The 27,388-nt window shown below is 47.8% G+C and overlaps 1 protein-coding gene across 3 annotated transcripts in view; it reads left to right on the top strand.

Moving 5' to 3' along the window:
- Positions 1-22,623, top strand: part of TASOR (transcription activation suppressor) — a 191,335-nt gene extending 168,712 nt beyond the window's left edge. For all 3 annotated transcript variants that reach the window (XM_075321320.1, XM_075321319.1, XM_075321318.1), the window contains 3 exons: positions 8,466-8,644; positions 8,731-8,889; positions 21,946-22,623. In XM_075321320.1, coding sequence (XP_075177435.1) covers positions 8,466-8,644; positions 8,731-8,889; positions 21,946-22,415 — 808 coding nt within the window. In that variant the 3' untranslated portion in view covers positions 22,416-22,623. The remainder of the gene's footprint in view (positions 1-8,465; positions 8,645-8,730; positions 8,890-21,945) is intronic.
- The last annotated feature ends 4,765 nt before the right edge of the window (positions 22,624-27,388 follow it).

The raw sequence follows: 27,388 nt of genomic DNA, 5'->3' as shown, positions 1-27,388 counted from the left end.
CACAGCGACGTCGCCGGGCAGGTAAGTATGTGTGATGGGTCTGGTCGATGTTGTGCGGCACGGGCAGCGATTTGCCAGTGTCGCGCAACAGATGGGGGCGGGTATCCACACTAGCGATATCGGGACCGATATCGCAGCGTGTAAAGCCCGCTTTAGTGTAAAAAAAACCTTAGACTTTTATTACACGAGACTCCGGATCGAGGAGTGTGGTTCTTCTCTCAAATGTCTTCAATAAATCTAAGTTCCTCCTGGGAACCCTCCTTACATAGAGGTGTGTACCTCCTTAATTAGATAACCTATAAATGGCCAATAAGTACAAGGCCTTACTCAAGAAATCAGAGAATACCTATAAGACTACATAGCTAAAGATTAATAAGATAATGAATCTTTATTGAAAGGTATTAAACAAACACACAAAAAAGAGGGAGGGAGGTCACTCAGCAGACCCGAACAAGACCCTTTTACCCATGAATAAAAAAGATGGCATTTGCAGTATAATGAATGGTGATATACATAATGACAATCATATGTTGTACCTGAAAACATCCACAAGGTGGTCTCAATGGCCAGGGAGTGGAAAAGAAACAAAAACAGGCAAGTATTAGAAATGAAATAGACATAGAATACAGGTGGTAAAGAAATAGATGGTCTAGGGCAGAGAATGTCACCTAATTGTGGAATTGTTAAGTAGAAAAATCTGTACCAACATAAACCACAAGATGGTCAGAGTAGTTCATAGAGTGGAGGGAAAGGAATAGGAATCTGAAGAAAAAGATGAAATGTTCAAGACAATTATATAAGACAATGAATGTATCTCAGACAAGTGGCCACATAAAGGGAAGATCAAAGCAGGTAAGTATAGGAGAAGGGAGATACATGCAAACAGAATTGCATTGAATATTCACATAGATGACTAATACTGAGCTTATGATTAAACATTGAGTGAATGTAAAGCCTGAAGTTAAGGAACACAAAGTTGTGCAAATAAAGGATAAAAAGAAAACCTTGAGGGGCAGGAGGCACACCGACGCTCGTTTCGCGTAATGCTTCTTCCTGGGCATCAAGCCCCAGGAATAAGTTTTGTGTACACACCAATAGTCTCCCATGAGCCTCTCCACAGCCCCTCACCAAAGTTCTTTTCGTGGCACTTCTGGTCGACATAACCTTCGTAAGTTAAGTCGCTGTGCTTTGCTACTTTTGTCTTTTAGTATAAGGTGCAATATCGCCTTGTCCTATCCTGCCAAGATGGTCTCTGCCTTCCACATCAATGAGGACATCCTCATCCTCCTCCTCTTCTGTGACCAGCGCATCTTGGGGAACATTACCTCCGCCATCAGTATGAGGAAAAGGCCATTGTGGCCTATCGTTTCAATTAGAAGCAGTTTTGGTGTTCTGATGGGTCACATAAGACCTGTCGGCTTCCATGACTACCTTTTCCAAATGCATCCCATCTGTTGAGTGGAAACCTATAAGGTGAAAAGGAAATTGCCATTCTTTTCTTCGGCGCTCTATTGGGAGACCCAGACGATTGGGTGTATAGCACTGCCTCCGGAGGCCACACAAAGCAATTACACTAAAAAGTGTAAGGCCCCTCCCCTTCTGGCTATACACCCCCAGTGGGATCACTGGCTCACCAGTTTTCTGCTTTGTGCGAAGGAGGTCAGACATCCATGCATAAGCTCCACTGTTCAGTCAGCAGTAGCTGCTGACTATATCGGATGGAAGAAAAGAGGGCCCATACTAGGGCCCCCAGCATGCTCCCTTCTCACCCCACTTGTGGTTTGTAAGGTTGAGGTACCCATTGCGGGTACAGAGGCTGGAGCCCACATGCTGCTTTCCTTCCCCATCCCCCTGAGGGGCTCTGAGGAAGTGGGATCTTACCGGCCACCAAGCCCTGAGGCCGGGCTCCATCCACAGACCCATTGAACCTGCTGGATGTGGAGCGGGAGTGCCGTTCAGGGACAAGGCCCTGCAACTTTCAGGTACTCTGTGTCCCCGTATGGCAGGCCACGCGCACCCCAGGCTTGCTGGGTGTGCTAGTGCGCCGGGGACTGTAGCGCTGTGCGCTGGGCTTATAGTCCCCGCAGATTACTGGGGGACTTTATGTGTGTGGATCGCCGCGCCGACCGCCCCTGGAGCGGCGGCGCAGCTGCGACTTGTAGTGCGCCGGGGACGCGCCGACCGCGCTTTTACGGCGGCGGCGCTTCTAACTTTAGTCCCCGGCTTTCTGCGGCCTAGCTCCGCTTCGTTAACGCCCCCCCACCCTGTCAATCAGGGTAGGGGAGAGACGTTATTCAATCGGCAGCGCCGAGAGCTGGGGCACGATTTACATGCTCCAGCCCTCTCACTGAGCACAGTAGGACACAGGCTTCGCGCTTTTTCTCTGTGCACGCCCTAGGCCCGCCCCCAGGCTTGCAGCTCCCCAGGACGCCGGCAGCCATTATACACATGCAGTCTGGCTGGAGAACGCACGCAGGCTCTGGGGGACCCAGGCGAGGGGTTTCTGGCGACCACACACCCGCGCTCAGCGGGCGGTAAGCAGCACATACGTGCAGCCCCACTGGTGCCACAGTGTTATATTTTTCGCTGTACATAGACACTGCTGTGTCTAGATATATTTAACTGCACTGTAAGGTCGCTTCTTGGCTGTACACCCTATATTGCTTGAGGAGACAACAGCATGTCATCCGCAAAACGCAAGGGTGCCAAGGCACGGGCTGTATACACTACTTGTACAGCATGTGGGGCTAATCTACCAGCAGGCTCCAACGACTCTCATTGTGTGCAATGTTCAGTCCCAGTGGCACTTCGTCAGCCAGAGCCTACTGTGGTGGTAGCCCAGGCAGAGACGCCTGTGAACCCTGCCCCGGTGACGGGGACAGAATTTGCAGTCTTTGCTGATAAAATGTCTGTGACTATGACAAAAATCCTGGAAACCTTGCAGTCCAGGCCAGTTGCTCAGACCATAGACGCTGCTGTGTCTATGTTCCCCGGTCCCCCTCAGTTGGAACTAATCCGTACTTCAAGGGGGTCCCAGGCATCACAGGCTGAGGGCCCTGACTCCGATGATAGTCCCAGTCCGCCTAAGCGAGCTCGCTGGGAGAGACCCTCCACGTCCTCACGTGGTTCAGGGTCTCAGCGAGAAGGGTCCCTATATGAGGGTTCAGAGGTGGGTGATCAGGAGTCTTGTCCTGACGCCGCACTCAATTTGGATACGCCAGATGGTGACGCCATGGTAAATGACCTTATAGCGGCCATCAATAGGCTGTTGGATATTTCTCCCCCAGCCCCTTCTGCAGAGGAGGCAGCTGCACAGCAGGAGAAATTCCATTTCCTGTATCCCAAGCGTAAATTGAGTACTTTTCTGGACCACTCTGACTTCAGAGAATCCATCCAGAAACATAATACTTATCCGGACAAGCGTTTTTCTAAACGCCTTAAGGATACACGGTATCCTTTTCCCCCTGACGTGGTCAAACGCTGGACCCAGTGTCCAAAAGTGGACCCTCCAATATCCAGGCTTGCAGCTAGATCCATAGTTGCAGTGGAGGATGGGGCTTCACTTAAGGATCCCAATGACAGACAGATGGACCTTTGGTTGAAATCTGTCTATGAAGCTATTGGCGCGTCGTTTGCTCCAGCATTCGCGGCCGTGTGGGCGCTCCAAGCTATTTCAGCTGGCCTGGCACAGGTGGACTCTCTCATACGTCCAGCAGTGCCGCAAGTGGCGTCCCTAACTACGCAAATGTCTGCGTTTGCGACCTACGCTATCAATGCGGTACTGGACTCTACGAGCCGTACCTCAATAGCATCTGCCAACTCTGTAGTTTTGCGCAGAGCCTTGTGGTTAAAGGAATGGAAAGCAGATTCTGCTTCTAAAAAATGTTTAACCAGCTTGCCATTATCTGGAGATAGACTGTTTGGTGAGCAATTGGCGGAAATCATCAAACAGTCCAAAGGTAAGGACTCCTCCTTACCCCAGCCCAGATCAAGCAAACCTCCGCAGAGGAAGTGGCAGTCAAGGTTTCGGTCCTTTCGAGGCTCGGGCAAGCCCCAATTCTCCTCGTCCAAAGGGACTCAGAAAGAGCAAAGGAGCTCTGATTCCTGGCGGGCTCACTCACGCCCCAAGAAAGCAACCGGAGGTACCGCTTCCAAGGCGGCTGCCTCATGACTTTCGGCCGCCTCCCTCCGCATCCTCGGTCGGTGGCAGGCTTTCCCGCTTTTGCGACATTTGGCTGCCACAGGTCAAAGACCGGTGGGTAACAGACATTTTGTCTCACGGGTACAGGATAGAGTTCAGTTCTCGTCCTCCGCCTCGGTTCTTCAGAACTTCCCCACATCCCGACCGAGCAGATGCCCTTCTGCAGGCGGTGAATTCTCTAAGAGCAGAAGGAGTGGTGGTCCCTGGTCCTCTTCAGGAACGAGGTCAAGGTTTTTACTCCAATCTCTTTGTGGTGCCAAAAAAGGACGGCTCATTCCGTCCTGTTCTGGACCTAAAACTGCTCAACAAGCATGTAAACGCCAGGCGGTTCCGGATGGAATCCCTACGCTCAGTCATTGCCTCAATGTCTCAAGGAGATTTCCTAGCATCAATAGACATCAAGGATGCTTATCTCCACGTGCCGATTGCTACGGAGCACCAACGCTTTCTACGCTTCGTGATAGGAGACGACCATCTTCAGTTCGTAGCTCTGCCATTTGGTCTAGCGACAGCCCCACGGGTGTTCACCAAGATCATGGCGGCAGTGGTAGCAGTCTTGCACTCTCAGGGACACTCTGTGATCCCTTACTTGGACGATCTACTGGTCAAGGCACCCTCTCAAGAGGCATGCCAACTCAGCTTGACTGTTGCACTGGAGACTCTCCAGACGTTCGGGTGGATCATCAACTTCTCAAAGTCAAATCTGTCACCGACCCAATCACTAACGTATCTTGGCATGGAGTTTCATACTCTCTCAGCGATAGTGAAGCTTCCGCTGGACAAGCAGAGGTCACTACAGACTGGGGTGCAGGCTCTCCTTCAAAGTCAGTCGCACTCCTTAAGACGCCTCATGCACTTCCTCGGGAAGATGGTGGCGGCAATGGAAGCGGTTCCGTTTGCGCAGTTTCATCTGCGCCCACTTCAATGGGACATTCTCCGCCATTGGGACGGGAAGTCAACATCCCTGGACAGGAAAGTCTCCCTTTCCCAGACGGCCAAGGACTCTCTGCAGTGGTGGCTTCTTCCCACCTCATTATCACAGGGAAAATCCTTCCTACCCCCATCCTGGGCGGTGGTCACGACAGACGCGAGTCTGTCAGGGTGGGGAGCTGTTTTTCTCCACCACAGGGCTCAGGGTACGTGGACCCAGCAGGAGTCCACCCTTCAGATCAATGTTCTGGAAATCAGAGCAGTGTATCTTGCCCTACTAGCCTTCCAGCAGTGGCTGGAAGGAAGGCAGATCCGAATTCAGTCGGACAACTCCACAGCGGTGGCATACATCAACCACCAAGGGGGGACACGCAGTCGGCAAGCCTTCCAGGAAGTCCGGCGGATTCTGATGTGGGTGGAAGCCACAGCCTCCACCATATCCGCAGTTCACATCCCCGGCGTAGAAAACTGGGAAGCAGACTTCCTCAGTCGCCAGGGCATGGACGCAGGGGAATGGTCCCTTCACCCAGACGTGTTTCAGGAAATCTGTCACCGCTGGGGGGTGCCGGACGTCGACCTAATGGCGTCACGGCACAACAACAAGGTCCCGACCTTCATGGCACGATCTCGCGATCAAAGAGCGCTGGCGGCAGACGCCCTAGTGCAAGATTGGTCGCAGTTCCGGCTCCCTTATGTGTTTCCACCTCTGGCACTCTTGCCCAGAGTGCTACGCAAGATCAGATCCGATTGCAGCCGCGTCATACTTGTCGCCCCAGACTGGCCGAGGAGGGCGTGGTACCCGGATCTGTGGCAGCTCACGGTCGGCCAACCGTGGGCACTACCAGACCGACCAGACTTACTGTCCCAAGGGCCGTTTTTCCATCGGAATTCTGCGGCCCTGAACCTGACTGTGTGGCCATTGAGTCCTGGATCCTAGCGTCTTCAGGATTGTCCCAAGGGGTCGTTGCCACCATGAGACAGGCTAGGAAGCCCACGTCCGCTAAGATCTACCACAGAACGTGGAGGATATTCTTATCCTGGTGCTCTGCTCAGGGAGTGTCTCCCTGGCCATTTGCATTGCCTACCTTTCTTTCTTTCCTGCAATCTGGGTTAGAAAAAGGTTTGTCGCTCGGCTCCCTTAAAGGTCAGGTCTCGGCGCTATCCGTCTTTTTTCAGAGGCGTTTGGCACGCCTTCCTAAGGTGCGCACGTTCCTACAGGGGGTTTGCCATATCGTACCCCCGTACAAGCGGCCGTTAGATCCATGGGATCTGAACAGGGTACTAGTTGCCCTCCAGAAGCCGCCCTTCGAGCCTCTGAGGGAGGTTTCACTTTCTAGACTATCACAGAAAGTGGCCTTTCTGGTAGCGATCACGTCTCTTCGGAGAGTGTCTGAGCTGGCAGCACTATCATCCAAGGCTCCCTTCCTGGTCTTCCACCAGGACAAGGTAGTGCTGCGCCCCATTCAGGAGTTTCTCCCGAAGGTGGTATCCTCTTTTCACCTTAATCAGGATATCTCTTTGCCTTCGTTTTGTCCTCATGCAGTTCATCGGTATGAGAAGGATTTACATTTGTTAGATCTGGTGAGAGCACTCAGAATCTACATTTCCCGCACGGCGCCCGTGCGCCGTTCGGATGCACTCTTTGTCCTTGTCGCTGGTAAGCGCAAAGGGTCGCAGGCTTCTAAGGCCACCCTGGCTCGATGGATCAAAGAACCGATTCTTGAAGCCTACCGTTCTGCTGGGCTTCCGGTTCCATCAGGGCTGAAGGCCCATTCTACCAGAGCCGTGGGTGCATCCTGGGCATTACGACACCAGGCTACGGCTCAACAGGTGTGCCAGGCAGCTACCTGGTCGAGTCTGCACACTTTCACCAAACATTATCAGGTGCATACCTATGCTTCGGCGGACGCCAGCCTAGGTAGAAGAGTCCTGCAGGCGGCAGTTGCCTCCCCGTAGGGGAGGGCTGTCTTGCAGCTCTAACATGAGGTATTTCTTTACCCACCCAGGGACAGCTTTTGGACGTCCCAATCGTCTGGGTCTCCCAATAGAGCGCCGAAGAAGAAGGGAATTTTGTTACTTACCGTAAATTCCTTTTCTTCTAGCTCTTATTGGGAGACCCAGCACCCGCCCTGTTGTCCTTCGGGATTTTTGGTTTGTTTGCGGGTACACATGTTGTTCATGTTGAACGGTTTTCAGTTCTCCGATGTTACTCGGAGTGAATTTGTTTAAACCAGTTATTGGCTTTCCTCCTTCTTGCTTTTGCACTAAAACTGGTGAGCCAGTGATCCCACTGGGGGTGTATAGCCAGAAGGGGAGGGGCCTTACACTTTTTAGTGTAATTGCTTTGTGTGGCCTCCGGAGGCAGTGCTATACACCCAATCGTCTGGGTCTCCCAATAAGAGCTAGAAGAAAAGGAATTTACGGTAAGTAACAAAATTCCCTTCTTTGATCACTAGGGCAGTCAGGCATCGGCTATTCCTGGGTCCCTGCCCATGCCCTTTTAGGTACCACAAACGCTGCTGTATTTCGGCGTATTGTACAACAGGCCACTGGCTGCCATATTGTCCACATGGTAAACTCTTGCTTTTTCCCCACCCATTAAGACGTCTCCCAGTTCTGTGTCCCCAATGCTATTAACAAGAAATTTGGATTTTTGTACTACCGTAAAATTTTCTCTTTTGAATACATTGGGGGACACAGCCCAGAATCCCTTCCTGTGGATCAGTTCTTGTTGCCTGTGGCTTATATCGTCTTACCCGGGTTCAGGTTGTGTTGGTTTCTGGTTGGGTTTCTCTCCTGATTTTGATACTAAACTACTAATGAAGTGTTTGTTGCACCCTTGGCGTGACCGAGTAGTTCATTGCATCTTCACAGCTACTTGATGCCATCTATTGCCACCCTCCTCTAGCTCTGTAAAGCCAGAGCTGTCAAGGCAGTGCTAGATGGTAAGGTTGTACGGTGACCATTGTTGCAAACGGTCACCGATTTCGTGCAGTTGTATTTGGCTTAAAAAGGCTGTGTCAGGATACGGTTTTATCAACTTTTTCAGGTGAGAACATAACCAGTTAAGTTCTGCTTTTCAGGCTCTGAATATAAGCAAGTGTGTTCTTCTCTGGGGCAAAAGGATATCTTGATAGATTTGCATTAAAAAACATGAGCAAAAATGCAACAGAAAAGCAATGTGTGAACATAACTTAACAGTGGGTCATATTAATGTCCTAACATGGTTACTTCACTTTACATTTGTCATTCGGCTTATTCCTTCATATTAAACAACTGAAAGGAAATCCGTATGATATTTCTACTTTAATTTCCTCTTCTGTTCCCATTTTAGGACAAAACCAAATGCGCTGAATATTTTGTCCCTCCTCAGTGCGTACCAGAAGAAACATCTAGTTGAAATTCTTTCTTATCATGTGTGTGATTCTCAGAGCCGACAAGCTCCAGAACTCGAGTGCTTGATCAAACTTCAGGTCCAGAACATTCAGCAGCGACACCTCATATTTTTGACTGGTAACAACTGTTCGTTTTTGTTGCATGCCATACTATTTTGCCTTGTGAAAAACTATACCTGGAATTTTATATTTTTTTTTTTACAGAGAAAAAGGCATCTTTGTTTCTTCATTATGCTGAAAATGGGATTGTCGTGACAAGAATGGATGAGTTCATGCAGAATTTTACCAATCTGATTAGCCACAATAGTTCCAGCAGTGAAGGAATAAGCCTGCCCAAACTGCTCACTAGAGAAAAGAAGACAGGTACTTGATCGTGTTTTCTGGATATGGTGTACATTAGTTCACAATGACACCTGCTTACATTTTGCATCAAAACTTAGATCTATGGACAATTCGCTTACCGTATTTTTCGGACTATAAGACGCACCGGACCATAAGACACACCCTGGTTTTAGAGAAGGAAAATAGGAAAATAAAATTTTAAGCAAAAAATGTGGTCCTGACACATTGTTATGGGGCGAGTATCTGCTGCTGACACTATTATGGGGGTAATGTTCCCAAATTGTCTACTAAGGTACCCCATCCTGGTAATGATCCTACTGCCTTGTGTATATATATGTCCCTCATCCTGGTATAGCCCCATCTTGCTATATACTGCCATCCTGGTATGTGCTCCCATTCTGCTCATATACCCCCATCATCCTGCTCATATACCTCCCATCATCCTGCTCATATACCCCCATCATCCTGCTCATATACCCCCCATCATCCTGCTCATATACCCCCCATCATCCTGCTCATATACCCCCCATCATCCTGCTCATATACCCCCCATCATCCTGCTCATATACCCCCCATCATCCTGCTCATATACCCCCCATCATCCTGCTCATATACCCCCCATCATCCTGCTCATATACCCCCCATCATCCTGCTCATATACCCCCCCATCATCCTGCTCATATACCCCCCATCATCCTGCTATGTCCTGCATCCTGTGGCACACAAAAAAAAAATAAATAAACGTTTACACTCGCCTTTCCTTGCTCCACGCAGCGTCGCTCCTCCTCCTGTCTGCCGGCAGCGCTGTGTTGAGCCGGCCACGATCCCTGCAGCATCGCGATGTCCTCCTGTCTGCTGGCACAACACGTGAGCACAGCGATGACGTCATCACTGTGAGCACCGTTAGTTTCCATACAGCCGCGGCCGGCAGACAGGAGGACATTGCGGTGCTGCAGGGGAACGGTGAGTACATTGATTCACTGCACCCCGCGCTGATGATGATGCGCGGGGAGCAGTGAATACAGCCGAGCATGATCACTCCAGGCTGTAGTTGCCAGGGGTAATCACGCGAGCCGGCTGTTTACTATGCTCACGTCCCCGCCCATCACCCCGCCCATCTGTCAGCGCCGGCTTCAGCGCTGAGAGATGGGCGGGAGGATGGGCGTGCATATGTAATGAGCGGGCCCACGTGGTCACGGCAGGCGCTGCTGCAGCCTGCTCGTGCTGCCGATGACCCGCTCCACTGCAGCACCCTCATTCCCCGCAGCCCTATATTCAGACCATAAGACGCACCCCCCACTTTTCCCCAACATTTGGGGGGGAAAAAGTGCGTCTTATGGTCTGAAAAATACGGTAATTGCTTGTACCTCATTGCATTAGAGACTTGGTGTGTCTTCCTGTACAGCTCCAAGCTACCAAACATGTAAGGAAGGTTTCTTAGATTTCCTTACTGTTACACTAAAAAAATCTACTTACTATATTTTTCAGACTATAAGATGCACCCCAGGTTTAGACAGCAGAAAATAGGAAAAAATATTTTTTCCTATTAATCAAAAGTGTTGGTGTAAAGTGAAGGGATCAGTATAACTAATTTTAATGCACTTGGGTAGAATAGGGATGGAATAAGAGGATTTTGGGTACTCACTGTAAAATCTTTCTTGAAGCGTTCATTGGGGGACACTGGAAACCATAAGTGTTGCTGCCACTAGGAGGCTGCCATTATGTGAAGAAAGAAAAATAAGTTCATCCACTGTAGTATAGACCCACCAACAAGCACAGACATAATCAGTTGGTGAGAAAGCCATAGGAGAAGCAACAGGAAGGTAAAAATATTTAAACAGCACAACCTATAATAACACAAGGTCGGGTGCAATGTCCTCCAATAAAGACTCCAAGAAAGATTTACGGTGAGTACCCAAAACCTTCCTTTTCTTTGTCGCTCCATTGGGAGACCCAGACAATTGGGTGTATAGCTTCTGCCTCCGGAGGCCACACAAAGTATTACACTTTAAAAAGTGTAACCCCTCCCCTCTGCTATACACCCTCCCGTGCATCACGGGCTCCTCAGTTTTATGCTTTGTGTGGAAGGAGGCACACATGCACGCAAGCTCCACTATTTGGTCAGCAGCAGCTGCTGACTATCGGATGGAAGAAAAGAGGGCCCATAACAGGGCCCCCAGCATGCTCCCTTCTCACCCCACTCTGAGTCGGCGGTGCTGTTAAGGTTGAGGTACCCATTGCGGGTACAAAGGCTGGAGCCACATGCTGTTTTCCTTCCCCATCCCTTAGGGGCTCTGGGAGAAGTGGGATCCTATCCGGTCATCCAGACACTGGGACCGGTCTCCCTCCGCAGCCCCTGGGGGAATCTGCCGGACAGGAGACGGAGTATCGTCAGGGACATGGCCCTGCATCCACAGGTACTCTGTGTCCCCGTTGGGACGGCGCATAAAGCACCTTGGGCCCAGACGCTGCAGCGACTGCGGCGTGGGTATGGGTCCGGGACTACCGCGCCGACCGTGCACTGCCGGCCGGCCGCGGTTTTAACTTTAGTCCCCGGCTTTTGCGGCCTAGTATGAGATTCTCCCGCCCCCAGGCCTGCCAGTCAGGGAAAAGGGCGGGACGGTCGGTATGACGCCGACAGTGAGGGCTGGAGTACACTGAGCTGTCCTCCGCCCCCCTCACTACTCACGCTGAGGCACCAGATTCCCGCACTTTTTGTGACTACGCCCACGCCTCCCTCCTCCTCAGAGAACGCCGTCAGCCATGTTTTCAGCAACTTCTGGCTGCAGCTGAGGGAGACCCGGGGCAGGGAATCTAGTGGCCACAAACCACATCCGCAGCCCCTGGGGGAATCTGCCGGACAGGAGACGGAGTATCGTCAAGGACATGGCCCTGCATCTACAGGTACTCTGTGTCCCCGTTGGGACGGTGCATGAAGCACCTTGGCCTCAGACGCAGCTGCGACTGCGATGTGGATTTTTTGTCTGGGACTACCGCGCCGACCGTGCCTGTTTGCCGGCCGCGGTTTTTACTTTAGTCCCCGGCTTTTGCGGCCTAGTGTGTTAAACTCCCGCCCCTGAGCCTGCCAGTCAGGGAGAAAGGCGGGACGGTCGGTATGATGCCGACAGTGAGGGCTGGAGCGCACCTCGCTGTCCTCCGCCCCCCCTCACTGATCACTATAGGCCACCAGATTCCCGCACTTTTGTGACTACAGGGACAGAGCCCTGCATCATAAGGTACTCTGTGTCCCCTGAGGGACGGTGCATGCAGCATCTGTGTTACAAACGCCGCAGCGGTTGCTGACTGGTTTGTGAGACTGGGACTACCGCGCCATGTTTGCCGGCCGCGTTTTTAAATTTAGTCCCCGGCTCTTACGGCCTAGTGCCATATACTCCCGTTCTCGGGCCTGCCAGTCAGGGGTAACGACGGGACGGCCGACTGGACGTCGGCAGGGAGGGCTGGAGCATACGTTGGTATCCTCCTTCCCCCTCACTGAGCACTGGGGGGCACCAGTTTTTCAGGTGCTGTCCCCCCCTTGGTGCCGCAGTGTGTGTGTGTGTGTATATATATATATATATATATATATATATATATATATATATATATATATATATATATATATATATATATATATATATATATATATATATATATATATATATATATATATATATATATATATATATATATATATATATATATATATATATATATATATATATATATATATATATAATGTTTATTTATATGGTATATGATCTCACTGTTCGGCAGCATTATTTGCTTTTGGCTGTATACCCTCACAGATTACTCTGCGGACGACATGCTGTTGTCTGCTCTTAAAGAGTAACTGGGCTTATTTTACAACCGGTATCTCTTGTGCGGCTATATTACAGGCACTGCACAGATGACAGCGACAGAGTTTGCATGATGGAATCAGCAAATCTCTGAATAGCTTTCACATTCCAGGACTCAGTCTCTGAGTTCATCGCTCCCGGGTCCCTCTGGGTCGGTACAACATCCTGGGGTAACACCCAGATCCCAGAACTCCGTCACGGACCGCGGCCTATGATAGGCTAAGCGGGCCCGCTGGGAACCTTCCCCGAATTCATCAGGAGTGCGTGTTTTCGATCACTCTAACTCCAGAGGGGCCGTCCAGTAGCACAGAACTTGACGGACAAGCGCTTACCAAGCGCCTTATTGACACGCGTTACCCTTTTCCCCCCTGACGGGCTTAAGGGTTGGGCTCAGTGTCACAGGGTGGATCCTCCAGTCTCTAGGCTGGCGGCTAGATCCGTAGTATTAGGGGCAAATACCGCTTATGATGAAATCCATCTATGAAGCCATACTCGCATCTTTTGCTCCAGCCTTCGCAGCCGTGAGGGCATTCTTCAGAACATCTCCGCCCCCCGAGTGAGCCAATGCACTTTTTCAGGCGGTGAACACTCTGAAGCCTCGATGTCACAAGGAAACTTCCTAGCATCAATTGACATCAAGGATGCTTATCTCCATGTGCCGATCGCACCCGAGCTTCAACGCCTTCTGCGTTTCGCCATCAGGGACGAACACTTTCAGTTCGTGGCACTGCCATTCGGCCTGGCGACAGCCCCACGGGTCTTCACCAAGGTCATGGCAGCAGTGGTGGCGGTCCTACAGGGCCACTCGGTGATCACTTACCTAGACGATCCTCTAGTCAAGACACCCTCCTGGGTGGCATGTCAACACAACCTGACCATTGCTCTGGAGACTCTCCAGGGGTTCGGGTGGATCATCAAAATTCCAAGGTCAAAACTGACACCGACCCAATCACTGACTTATCTCGGGAGGGAGTATTATACTCTCTCAGCGATAGTGAAGCTTCCGCTGCATAGTCAGCGTTCACTACAGACAGGGGTGCAATCTCTCCTTCGGGCCCAGTCACCCCTTGAGGCGCCTCATGCACTGTCCCAGGAAGATGGTGGCAGCAAGGGACGCAGTTCCCTTGCGCAGTTTCGTCTGCGTCCGATTCTATCGGACACCGCAAATGGGACAGGGGGTCGACGTCCCTAGACAAGAACGTCTCTCTTTCCCTTGCAGCAAAACCTCTCTTCAGTGGTGTCTTCTTTCCACTTCCTGAGCGAAGGAAAAATCCTTCCGGCCCCCAGCCGGGGCTGGGGTCACGACGGACGCGAGTCTGTCAGGGTGGGGAACGGTCTTCCTCCACCACTCGGCTCAGGGAACCGGGACTCCGACAGAGTCCTCCCCTCGGTTCAATGTTCTGGAGATAAGGGCAGTGGATCTAGCCCTAAGGGTGTTCCAGCGGTAGCTGGACGGCAGGCAGATCCGAATTCAGTCGGACAACGCCAAGGCAGTTGCGTACATCAACCACCAGGGCGGCACACGCAGTCATCAAGCTTTCCGAGCAGTTCGGCGGATTCGGCTGTGGGCGGAAGCCACAGCCTCCAACATCTCCGCAGTTCACATCCCGGGCGTAGAAAACTGGGAAGCAGATTTTCTCAGTCGTCAGGGCATGGACACGGGGGAATGGTCTCTTCACCCAGACGTGTTTCGAGAGATCTGTCTCCGCTGGGGAACGCCGGACGTCGATCTAATGGCGTCTCGGCACAACAACAAAGTCCCGGCATTCATGGCTCGGTCCAAGGATCACAGAGCTCTGGCGGCAGACGCGCTAGTTCACGACTGGTCGCAGTTTCGACTGCCTTATGTATTTCCTCCTCTGGCACTACTGCCCAGAGTGTTACGCAAGGTCAGGTCAGACTGTCGCCGCGCCATCCTCGTTGCTCCAGACTGGCCGAGGTGATCGTGGTACCCGAATCTGTGGCACCTCACGGTGGGTCAACCGTGGACTCTCCCAGACCGACCAGACTTGCTGCCTTAAGGGCCATATTTCCTTCTGAATTCTACGGCTCTAATCCGCACTGTGTGGTGGCTCCTAGCGTCATCAGGGATATCTCCAGATGTCATTGCCACCATGAGACAAGCCAGGAAACCAACGTCCGCCAAGATCTATCACAGGACTTGGAGGATCTTCTTATCCTGGTGCTCTGATCAGGGTTTTACTCCCTGGCCATTTGCCTTGCAAAGGGTGGCCTTCCTAGTGGCAGTCACATCACTCAGAAGGGTATCTCAGCTGGCAGCGCTGTCATGCAAAGCCCCCTTCCTGGTGTTTCACCAGGATAGGGTGGTTCTACGTCCGGTCCCGGACTTTCTCCCTAAGGTATCCCCGTTTCGTCTTACCCTCTTTGGGTCCGCATCCGGTTCACCAATGTGAAAAGGATTTGCATTTATTAGATCTGGTGAGAGCACTCCGGCTCTACATTTCTCGCACGGCGCCCCTGCGCCGGTCTGATGCGCTCTTGTCCTTATCGCGGACCAGAGTAAGGGATTTCAGGTTTTCAAGTCAACCTTGGCTCGGTGAATCAAGGAACCGATTCTTGAAGCCTACCGTTCCTTTGGGCTTCCGATTCCTGCAGGGCTGAAGGCCCATTCTACTAGAGCCGTCGGTGTCCTGGGCATTGCGACACCAGGCTACGGCTCGGCAGGTGTGTCAGGCGGCTACCTGGTCGAGTCTGCACACTCTCACGAAACACTATCAGGTGCATGCCGATGATTCGGCAGATGCCAGCCTAGGTAGGCGACTCCTTCAGGCGGCAGTTGCCCACCTGTAAGAGGGGGCCGTTTTTCGGCTCTTTTTATCGAGGTATTCTTTTACCCACCCAGGGATTGCTTTAGGACATCCCAATTGTCTGGGTCTCCCAATGGAGCGACAAAGAAGAAGGGAATTTTGTTTACTTCCCGTAATTTCCTTTTCTTCTAGCTCCTATTGGGAGACCCAGCACGCGCCCCTGTTCCCTTCGGGCTGTTGTTCTTTTGTGTACACATGTTGTTCATGTTCAATTGTTCTTTTGGTTCATGGTTTCAGTTCTCCGAACATCCTTCGGATTGAATTTACCTTAGACCAATTTATAAGTTTCCTCCTTCCTGCTTTTGCACCAAACTGAGGAGCCCGTGATGCACGGGAGGGTGTATAGCAGAGGGGAGGGGTTACACTTTTTAAAGTGTAATACTTTGTGTGGCCTCCGGAGGCAGAAGCTATACACCCAATTGTCTGGGTCTCCCAATAGGAGCTAGAAGAAAAGGAATTTACGGTAAGTAAACAAAATTCCCTTCTTTTGACTCTCTTCACTGGGGTACACAGGAAACCATGGGATGTCTTAAAGCAGTGCCAAGACCAGGCACATGATAGTACCCTCAAGTCTGATCTTGGGTCACTGCAGTCTGCAGGACATTTCTACCGAGGCTGGAATCTGACAAGGTGTAGGTGTGAACCCTGCAGAATTTTGTGACTGGAAGACAAGGCAGCAAGATACAGCGGCCAATGTTGGATCTAAAAGCAGGAAGTCTGAAGAGAGAGTCTCAGTCTAACAGATGCCATCCTGGCGATGTAGGGGCAAAGTGCTCTCACAAGATCTAGAGTATGGAGCGACTGTTCTCGAGGGTGAGAAGTAGTAGACTGACTAAGCGAAGAGAAAACACAATGTCCTCTTGAAGATGAAACCAAGAACCCACCTCAGGGAGAAGGGATGGAATAGAACGTACAACCACCTTGTCATGGTGGAAAACTAGATAGGGAGAGTGGCAGGTGAGGGACGCAAGTTCGGACAATCATTTGATTAAGATTGCTACTAAGAAGGCAAACTTCCATGAGAGGAAGGATCGAGAAACCTCTTGGCGTGGTTCAAAAGGAGACCTCTGAAGGACGACCAGAATAAAGATCTACCAGAGAATAAGGTGATGCAGAATGTGCAATCCCCTGGAGAAAGGTTCCAACCTGGAAACGAGATGCAAGTCTTTTCTGAAAGAGAATGGAGCGCCGAGACCAGACCCTTAAGGGAGCTGAGAACCAGACCAGAATCAAGATCTGACTGTAGGAAGGCCAGTAGGGAAGGGAAGGAAAAAGCCATGGGAGCTGTCTGGTTGGATTCATATCGGCATAAGGACATGTGTGATGGTATATGTGAGCGTAAGAAGGCTTCCTCACCTTGATCAGTGTCTGGATGACCTGATCAGAGAGACCAAAGGATTTCAATATTGTAAGTTAAACAGTCAAGCTGTTAAATTGAGCAACTGAAAATTCTGGTGGAAGAGGACCCTGCAAAAGGAGATCTGTAAGGTCTGGGAGTCTCTACGGGATGTTCACAAGGAGATGAACTAGCTCTGCATACCAAGGTGTTCTGGCCCAATCTAAAACCACGAGTATATCTGGAAACTCCTTATGCCTTAATCTTCTTTATCAGCCTGAGGATCAGGGTTAGAGAAGGAAACTGGTACGGGAGTGGTAATTGGGACCAGGGAATCACCATGGCACCAGATTCAATCACTATAGGCATTGCAAGATCTGGACATGAATGGGGGAGCCTTGATTTTTGCATGAATTCTGGAACACCATCAGGTTGACATCGGGCATCCCTTATCTGAGGCAGATCTGGTAGAAGACTGACTGCCTGGTTCAGGGACCATTCATCCACAGTGAGACCTTTTCAGCTGAGCAAGTCGGCGGGCCTGTTGTCTACTCCTGGAATGTGAACTGCTGTGAAAGGCCGATTATTCTATTTGGCCCATGATGGGATATGAGAAACTGCTACCATCACTGCTCTGCTTCAAATTCCTCCTTAGTGGTTGATGTATGCCACGAATGTGGCGTTGTCAGATCGGATGTGGATCAGACGGCCGAATAGAAGGTCCTGCCAGTGAACAGCCAGGAGGATTGCTCAGAGGTCCAGGATGTTAATGAGAAGAGAGTTCTTGGGCGTTTTATCATCCCTGTACTGTAAGGTTCTACAAGACTGCTCCCCAGCCGAGGAGGTACTGTTATGGAAAGGAGGTACATTTACTTCCGATGGCATCTGAAATGATTGTTTGTTTATTTTTCTCTACGAAAAAGTCTGGAGCCCTGGAAAGAGAAGCTGGTGAGAGACTTTTTGGATGCACAGTTAACGTTTCATGCCTTCAGCCATAAGACTTTGCAGATTATGACAATGTTGCTGGCTGCAAGGGCCGAGCAAGTGGCTGCTTAAAAAAAAAAGCAGATATTTTTCTGCTTGGGAAATTTGGTCCGCCAGTTCGTAGGTGGGAGCACTCAAGAGTATGCCTGAATGAAGGAGCTTGGCCCAGGCGCAAACTGATTTGGAGACTCAAGTGGAAGGACGGGCAAAGGGCTGATACAGCGGCCTCAAAAGCTGAGGGGTCCTAGAACTAGCCTCCATCTGAGCGTGTTAGGATGTTGTTGTTGGAGAGCCGGGAGACTCTGCCCGTCTTTGAAGATCAGACTCTGTAAAGGACCTCAATGCGTTTACAGCTTTGGAAGCATTTTTCCGGATGTTCACACTCCCTGGTGAAAAGACTGTCAAATTTTTGGTTGTTGACGAAATTCCGTGGAGGTCTCAATTTTTTGAAGGGTACAGACTGACCAAATTAAGTCTGTTCCTCATCCTTAAGTTGATAGTGTGATTAACAGCTATAATCAGACTATACACCATGTCCTGTAGTGTAGAAAATTGTTCGCCATCCAAATCTGAATCCGATTCGTAACGGGGGTGTAACGAGTCCTGAACTGCCGGGGTGTCTGAGGAAGGGGAACAAGAGAAAGACTCCATCCTGCAGGAAGGTTAAGGAGTAGGATATCTGGAAGATGAAGTGGTGTGAACTCGCCCTGGAAAAGGGTGGGGGGGGGGTTCTCTGGTGGCAGAAAGCAGCAGCTTTGTGACCGAAACCAGGGTCTGGGATACTTTGGTTATGTTGAGGAGGGACATTCTCACTGCGGGCAGTGGGGGGCTTCGGTGGTGGTGGCATAGTGAATGGTCCAAATGGTAGGCCAAGAGCTGAGGAATACTAGGGAAGGAGCTGCCTCCTAGATAGCAGAACTTACCCTGGTTCAGAAGTCCTAAAGAGCTATGGAAAGGGTGTCTCTGAGGATCAGCAGATTCTCAGTCTGGAGTACAGAGGAGGACCATAGGCTACAGGCACTAGAAGATGGCGCTGAGCAGGAGACTATCAAAAGGGTGCGCTAGGTTCCCGTATGATGAACAGAGACGTTCTGTGATTGGGAGGGCGGGGAACGTACGAGAGTTGGTGCGAGTGAATAGATGGATGGTGGCGAGTGTGTCCCGGCCAGACAAGCAGACCAAAATCAATCCAGGGACTAAATTGGAGCGCTCAGCCGCAGGTGCAAACCAAGGCAGCTCGGAATATGCAGCTGCAATAGAAGGGGGAAAATAGCTTAGAGAACGCAGCACAGAGAAGGAATCTAAGAATTGTTAAAGAGGAAATCTATGAACTAAATATAATTTTAATAATTTTGGTGTTAAACGGAACCCCCTCATAGTCCGGGGCCTAGGGAAGGAGATACCTGTCGGCTGGAGGAACCAGTTTCATCTTCCCTCCCTGCGCGTCAGGCATTGAGGGGGGCAACCGTGTAGGAAGGGGGTCTAAAGATCGCCCACCTGTCCCTGTGTGCAGATGCCGCAAACACTCTTGATGTGTTGAAGGAAATCTAAGATCATGCCGCACAGACTCGAAAGACAGCAGTAGTGATGCAACCCCACACTGTGCTCTTGGTCTCTAGGTGGGATAACAGTGACACAACTATAGTGTATACTACTGGGGGAGATAGCTTACAAAAAAAATAAACAAAATTGTGGCAACACCATACACCCATGGTTTCCTGTGTCCCCGAATGAAGCGATAACGAAAGATCTATTGATTGTGTATAATACCCATTCTGCAGAGAAACACTGACAGCTCTAATACATAGGCACATATTCATATACACAGACTATACATCACCACATTTTGCAGTTCCTTCTAGGCGTCTGACTAGCCGCAGGACCTTTCAGGTCATGTTATCAGTCGGGTGTAATGTCCTCCAGCTGTATCGGTTGGGTAGTGCAGTCTTTGTGCAGGTCACGGTAGCTTCCCCTCCTGCTCTGCACCAATCACATAGATCCGTGTCAGGCAGGAGGAGAGAGCAGTTCTCTCTGTGATCGGGGGGGGGGCGCAGCGTCTGCGTCCTCCCCGATCACAGGAAGCCGCTTCCAGACTTTGACTTGCATACATTTTAGCAAAAGTTTGTTGGGGTTTTTTTTTTGCTAAAAAAAAAGTATCTCTGAAAAGTACAGTATATGGGTTCAGTATTTATACAGTGCCTACAAGTAGTATTCAACCCCCTGCAGATTTAGCAGGTTTACACATTCGGAATTAACTTGGCATTGTGATATTTGGACTGTAGATCAGCCTGGAAGTGTGAAATGCACTGCAGCAAAAAATAATGTTATTTCTTTTTTTAAATTGTGAAAAGTTTATTCAGAGGGTCATTTATTATTCAACCCCTCAATCCACCAGAATTCTGTTTGGTTCCCCTAAAGTATTAAGAAGTATTTCAGGCACAAAGAACAATGAGCTTCACATGTTTGGATTAATTCTCTCTTTTTCCAGCCTTTTCTGACTAATTAAGACCCTCCCCAAACTTGTGAACAGCACTCATACTTGGTCAACATGGGAAAGACAAAGGAGCATTCCAAGGCCATCAGAGACAAGATCGTGGAGGGTCACAAGGCTGGCAAGGGGTACAAAACCCTTTCCAAGGAGTGTCTCCACTGTTGGGAGCATCATCCGGAAGTGGAAGGCTTATGGAACTACTGTTAGCCTTCCATAGCCTGGACAGCCTTTGAAAGTTTCCACCCGTGCCGAGGCCAGGCTTGTCCGAAGAGTCAAGGCTAACCCAAGGACAACAAGGAAGGAGCTCCGGGAAGATCTCATGGCAGTGGGGACATTGGTTTCAGTCAATACCATAAGTAACGTAGTCCACCTCAATGGTCTCCGTTCCAGACGAGCCCGTAAGGTACCTTTTACTTTCAAAGCGTCATGTCAAGGCTCGTCTACAGTTTGCTCATGATCACTTGGAGGACTCTGAGACAGACTGGTTCAAGGTTCTCTGGTCTGATGAGACCAAGATCGAGATCTTTGGTGCCAACGACACACGTGACGTTTGGAGGCTGGATGGCACGGCATACAACCCCAAGAATACCATCCCTACAGTCAAGCATGGTGGTGGCAGCATCATGCTGTGGGGCTGTTTCTCAGCCAAGGGGCCTGGCCATCTGCTCCGCATCTATGGGAAGATGGATAGCACGGCCTACCTGGAGATTTTGGCCAAGAACCTCCGCTCCTCCATCAAGGATCTTAAGATGGGTCGTCATTTCATCTTCCAACAAGACAACGACCCAAAGCACACAGCCAAGAAAACCAAGGCCTGGTTCAAGAGGGAAAAAATCAAGGTGTTGCAGTGGCCTAGTCAGTCTCCTGACCTTAACCCAATTGAAAACTTGTGGAAGGAGCTCAAGATTAAAGTCCACATGAGACATCCAAAGAACCTAGATAACTTGGAGAAGATCTGCATGGAGGAGTGGGCCAAGATAACTCCAGAGACCTGTGCCGGCCTGATCAGGTCTTATAAAAGACGATTATTAGCTGTAATTGCAAACAAGGGTTATTCCACAAAATATTAAACCTAGGGGTTGAATAATAATTGACCCACACTTTTATGTTGAAAATTTATTAAAATTTAACTGAGCAACATAACTTGTTGGTTTGTAAGATTTATGCATCTGTTAATAAATCCTGCTCTTGTTTGAAGTTTGCAGGCTCTAACGTATTTGCATCTTATCAAACCTGCTAAATCTGCAGGGGGTTGAAGACTACTTGTAGGCACTGTATATAATATATATATATATATATAGATAGATAGATAATATAAATTTTTTTTTTCTTTCAATTTGGTGGTTGCACATATAGGTCATACGCCCATTTGAATGAGTTCTTGGTTAAACCTGAGCTCTAAATTTACTTTTTACAGAGCTCTAAACTTCTTTAACAGAATTCTAAATTGACACGAATGTAAATTGGTGCGTCGCCTGTGACAGCCGCTGCAATGCCCGACAGTGCTAACTCTTATATTGCCGGAATAAGTAATGTCTTTTTGTGGCCAAATATTTAGGAAAACTCTCTTTTGTTAAACAGCTCTCAAGACGGCTGAGATTAAGGAAGAGGATGACATGTCCCTGGATTCTGCTGACGAATCGCTAGAGATTGAATTAGGCGCCAAGTCTTCAAACGTGAAATCTGAGAAGAGTGAAGCCGCCAGCCTCTCCGAAGCTGAAGATGCGCCAACTGAGGGCTTAAATCCCAGGTCTCCCGTCGCAGATTCCGATTACATGCAGCCGGTGACGCCCGTCTCCACAGCTGGGTCCACGACTGGTGACAATAGCAGTGTGACCGGAGATGACAATTTTCGGGACTACAGCAGCAGGCAGTTGGGCATTTCCCCTTTCAACCTTTACACCCATCAAACTTTTCTTGGATCAAGTGTGTACCCTATGCTGGGTAACCAAACGCCAGGGGAAAACCATTTCACAAATTCATACAGTCAGTCAACCGAGCAGGAGACGGGACAGCATTCGGGGTGGGATCATAAGTGGAATGTAAAATAGATTAATTTTTTTTTTTTTTTTTTTTACTTGCAATATAAACAAAATATTTATATATAAATAACTTTCTAAGATTTTTTTTTTTTTCTTTCTTACACAAAGAAAAACAACATTTTATTATGGAGAAAAAAGGGGAAAGCCCTCTTCTCTGCCTCTTTTTGGATTCTCTGTCATGTACATTACACGTCAAGTAAATAAATTTTTTTACATAAAACAAAAGAATTGCACTTTAAATATTTTTTTCTCTGTTTTTAATTAGCTTTTTTTATTTTATTTTTGGTTGATCACCAACGCAGGTTTGTATTTATTGATGTAAATATAGCTATAAAACGTCAGGGAAGAGTTATTATAGTCTCGTAGGAAACGATGGTGAAAACTATACTAAATTTATCAATTGCACATATAGGATGATAATTTGGTGCAGTTTCCTTAGTGTACAGAAAAAGTATTCTTCACTCCATGTATTCCAGTATTTTGAGCTGAAAAATGGTGTTAAGGTGAACTCCTAACCAGAGATCACTAGTTGCCTACTGCCTGGCCGAATTGATATGGGCCAAGTGCATGCATAAAAGAATCCACACCAGACACAGTCGGATATGAAGTCTCTTCTTGGTCACAGTAGAAAATGGCACCAAACAGACAGAGAAGAGCATGCGTCCTCTTGATATAGGCTAGGGGCGTACACAAGTTCAGATATGCACATTTAGTGGGACAGTTCATGAGCTAGCCAATGGGGAGATCCGTGTTGCTGTTGATGGGTGCGTCTGACTTCAGTGGATGAAACCATGATGATGGGAGGGACGTCATCTGGTGCATCCATGCTGATGGTTTGGTCTGTCTTCCCTTATATGGTGGTCTTCTTTCATCTGGACATTCCTTGCATTCCAGGCAAGGTGTGGAGAAACAGGCAATAGCAGCCATCTTTATATCTGTGTCATGTATATGATCTGAACCCTGAATTATGTAAGGCAAATCGACATTTCCCACAATCCCTTGTCAAGAGGTTAATTAAGTATTTAATCTTATGGCTCTCCTCAACAGTCCCCCCTAAATACTTTATTAACCTTCTGACCCTACCGTGGTCCTCTAACACATCAGCTCTAATGCTTTAACTGCAACCTTTTTTCGTTTTGCTATCCGCTATACAAGCAATACTAAGCCTTTGCCCCCACTGATACAGACTGCTGATCAGAGAGTTGATCACATCCCGCACACACAGTTCACAGAGGCACAGGTAACTAGAACAGACTATTTAATGCTGACGAGCTCACTCAGATTTCGAGATTAATCGATTAGAAAGAGTAAGGCAATTGTAAGAATAAGCTTCTTACTGTTATGCTGCAGCTTTTAGCGTTACTGTTTCTGAAAGACTGATTCTCAGTCAATATTCAAGTGCTGTCCGCGTTTTTGAGACTTTTCTACCCGAATACACCTGATCGTATCACCACAACACTAATGGATCTCTTCTTGTCCGGGTCTATAATCTACCACCAGGAGGCCTTTAACAAGATTTCCCTTACACATGGATCCGATTACCTTCAGTAACACAGAGTAGCACTTTTACGGCTTCAAATACCAACAAATAAAACAATACCAGTTACCTACAAGTGTATGTTATCCTTAAGTCACACTTAAACTCTTAAAATAATTGATTGGTTCAGGTCAGATAATGTTTTTCCCACCATGAGCCCTTATTTGTGTAATGTTCCTGTACCCATTGTTCCCTTATCATGGTTATTTCCCATGTATCATCTCCAATCTAGAAATTCTTCATAAGGTTCTATGTGAGATACTCCAGCACTATGTGTGTTGTGACCCCCATTCTGCTGGTATGATGACTCTTTACAGCGGCTGTTGTCTCCAGATGGGTTTTCCCTCAAGCTTCATGGAAGTTGCTGTGGTTGGGATAAGCTGGATCGGTCCACCTGATTCTGACTCAGGGATCATTCTGACTTGTCTTTTTAGGATCACCCGGTCTCCTGGCTGGAGACCACGTGCTCCTGACACTGATTTAGGATCTGGAATTGGAGGATACACATATTTAACACACTATATAGGCAGTTGTATACGGCTCGTACATCACTGGTCAGGATATCACACTGTATCTGCAGTATCTGTGAGAAATATAATCACGTTCTAGGTACTAAACCAAAAATACCTTATGTAAAGATCGAATTATTAAGGAAAACGAACATTTGTTACATGATTTGCAGCGTCCACCATTATCTTGTGGATTGTTACATGTTTATGTTATAATCATTAAAATTCCAAACAACATACACACATGTGAGTATAGACACAATTAAATATTCCAATAAAGGATGGGCAGGGATTGGGGCAATAGCCCTAAACTCTCCCTACCTCGCAGCGGAGGTCGGCACCCTATAAGGCGAATTGGCGCCCCCGCTCACCGACGGCTCACCCTCTCTATCCCTACACTGCTAAGCTAATACGTGCTGCTAATATCAGTGAGGGAATATAGAAACCGTGAGATACAGGGATAAAGAGGCGTCAATATGCAATTATATATATCCAATTCATTCCCAAAGATGAAATATTCACACTCTGTATTTACATAGCTGTTTGTAGCTTAAATCAATATGATACAGCAAATTCAAGGACCAAACCCTAAAATAAACTAAATATCTCACATGTATAACATGTACCCACTGTATAAATATAATAATAAGGCCAGGTAAAGTCATGAGGAGATCTCGTCCAATCACAGACCCTCCCCTGTACAATTCACACTCAGGCTCATAAAATAAATGCATATTTGTCAGACATTTAGCTTGAAAGAATCCCAACGCGTTTCTCCCTTCTTCACAATGGCAGACAGGGGTTCATCAGGGGCATCCCCAGGTACTGTAAGATCTTTATAATGACCTGTGCTATAGAATATGTACTTTTACCACTTTTTAGGAACTCCATCTTTACATACCACCAGTATCATGAGTTTTTCAGCAGTAATGTTTTCCATACTGGATATGTTTCACAGCAGGCCTGAAAAGAAATTCACACAACACGCACAAAACTCCTATAAACCTACTCATGGTAGATGTATATGACTAATCTGCAATCACCGGAGCAGTAGAGCGGATGAGAGGGGTGTTGCTACGAGGTCTTTACAGTTTTTCTACCTTAATAGGCACACGTCTTACAAGACTGGATGTGTCTGGCCACCTGGGTACTGAGCAGTGGTGCCGCCCATATCTTGTCCATCCCAACACCTTTGTCACATGGGTTACCTGGGCCATTATTGAGTAGAACGCTCACGGCAGAGAAAGCTTACCGCCCTTTATCCACAGACCTTCCTCAGTCAGCTGGCTCCCTGCGTCTCACACTCCGTTCCTTGCTGAATCGCTTGTTCCTGTAAGGATTTAAGAACACAAGGAGTGACCAATGTCACGGACGACGTGACAGGAGCCACCGAGGTACTGGTCTGCATTGGTAAAGGACTCTCAACTCTAGGCCCATTCACTGCTTCTTTGTTGTGCACCTGTGCGAGCATCTCCTCCGGCTGCTGCCTATATCCACATTCTGACTATCTTACACCTTTCCGCTCTACAAACCACAGTGATCGCAAATCTTCAACTCGTTCTCCTATTCCGATGAGAGAGGAGTGGTTTGATTTTTATTACCTCATGTTGCGTAACCTCAGCATATCCAGTGCAGAATCAACCAGCATCTTGGTATCTGGATCCATCTACGGAAAAACTCAAAATCTGCATTAGCAATGGCCTCATCTGAGACATGTTCAAAACCTGACAATTCTTGTTACATCAGAGCAATCATGAGATATATGTGTGACTGCTGTATCCTCCTTACAGATAAAAATATAAAGAACACTTAATAGAAAAAAAAACAATCGATGAACAAATTAAAACCTTAAATAATATGTGTGATTTTCCACATCATCTTTCCCCCCTTTTTGAATCTATTATGCAAAACATAATTAGATTAAAAAAAAAAAAATGTGTGGCCCCAGAGCTCTACATTTAGGCATAAAAGTCACATTGTGTAGATTGTACATAATCGGGAACAAAATAAATATTGTTATGTATAACCTTATAATAGAAAACTATTTCAATGGCTTTTTAACCTTCGCTTGAACCACAGAAATCTGCATTACAATCTTTCTTTCTATAAAAAGGAAACAGATGATTCAATACATTATATATAAAACACAGAATGCCATAAATCATCCACATACTTTTAAACCAAATTGTAATTATGAATAAATTAATAATTATTATTTTTATCATTATTATTAACAACAATAATATTAATAACGTAACACAACCTCTGGCTATTGGATGTAGGGGTGTTCATATTTGAAACATTGAGGACATTATCAGCATCTCTGTGATACTGTCCTATAACTTGAAGGGATAAAAGAATCTAGAACAAATAAACTGGCCATGTGGAAAAACAAAATGTTGATTTGCCATAGAAAAATCATTTAACAGACCTCTATGCCTGAAAAGCTATCAATGAATCTAAACATGTCCACAGTTGACTTTTATTTCTTTGGGATAAAATTAGTAAAAATAAAACTACTGTCAATAACCTTTTTCCAATATAATTTGCAATGAATTAAATGCAGGATAAACCCCCCATGTTTGGCCTGTTGTTGTTTGTTTTTGTTTGTTTTTTTTTTCACAGCTGACTCACAATAGATCGAAGGTGAGATAAAAATCCTGCACTACAGGTTTTTTTTTTTTTATCTCTAAAAGTTGCTCCTTCCCCCAAAAGCCAGAAACACACTGTTCATTTTCCCTGACACAAGTGAAATCAATTTCCCTCCTTCTGTTGGATTTTTTTTTTTTTTTTTTATTATTATTAATTTATTTTCTTAAAACATTCAACTCTCAGGATTATTCGCCACATTCGTAATTGGAATATGTATTATTTATCATGACATCTGCCGCAAAGGTACGTTTATTTTATGGTTTTTCTTTTATTCTTTTATTGCA

The sequence above is a fragment of the Anomaloglossus baeobatrachus genome, chromosome 8 (assembly GCF_048569485.1).
Source record: "Anomaloglossus baeobatrachus isolate aAnoBae1 chromosome 8, aAnoBae1.hap1, whole genome shotgun sequence".
NCBI lineage: Eukaryota > Metazoa > Chordata > Amphibia > Anura > Aromobatidae > Anomaloglossus > Anomaloglossus baeobatrachus.
The sequence above is the reverse complement of the archived record's forward strand: the minus strand, read 5'-3'. Positions and strand labels throughout refer to the sequence as shown.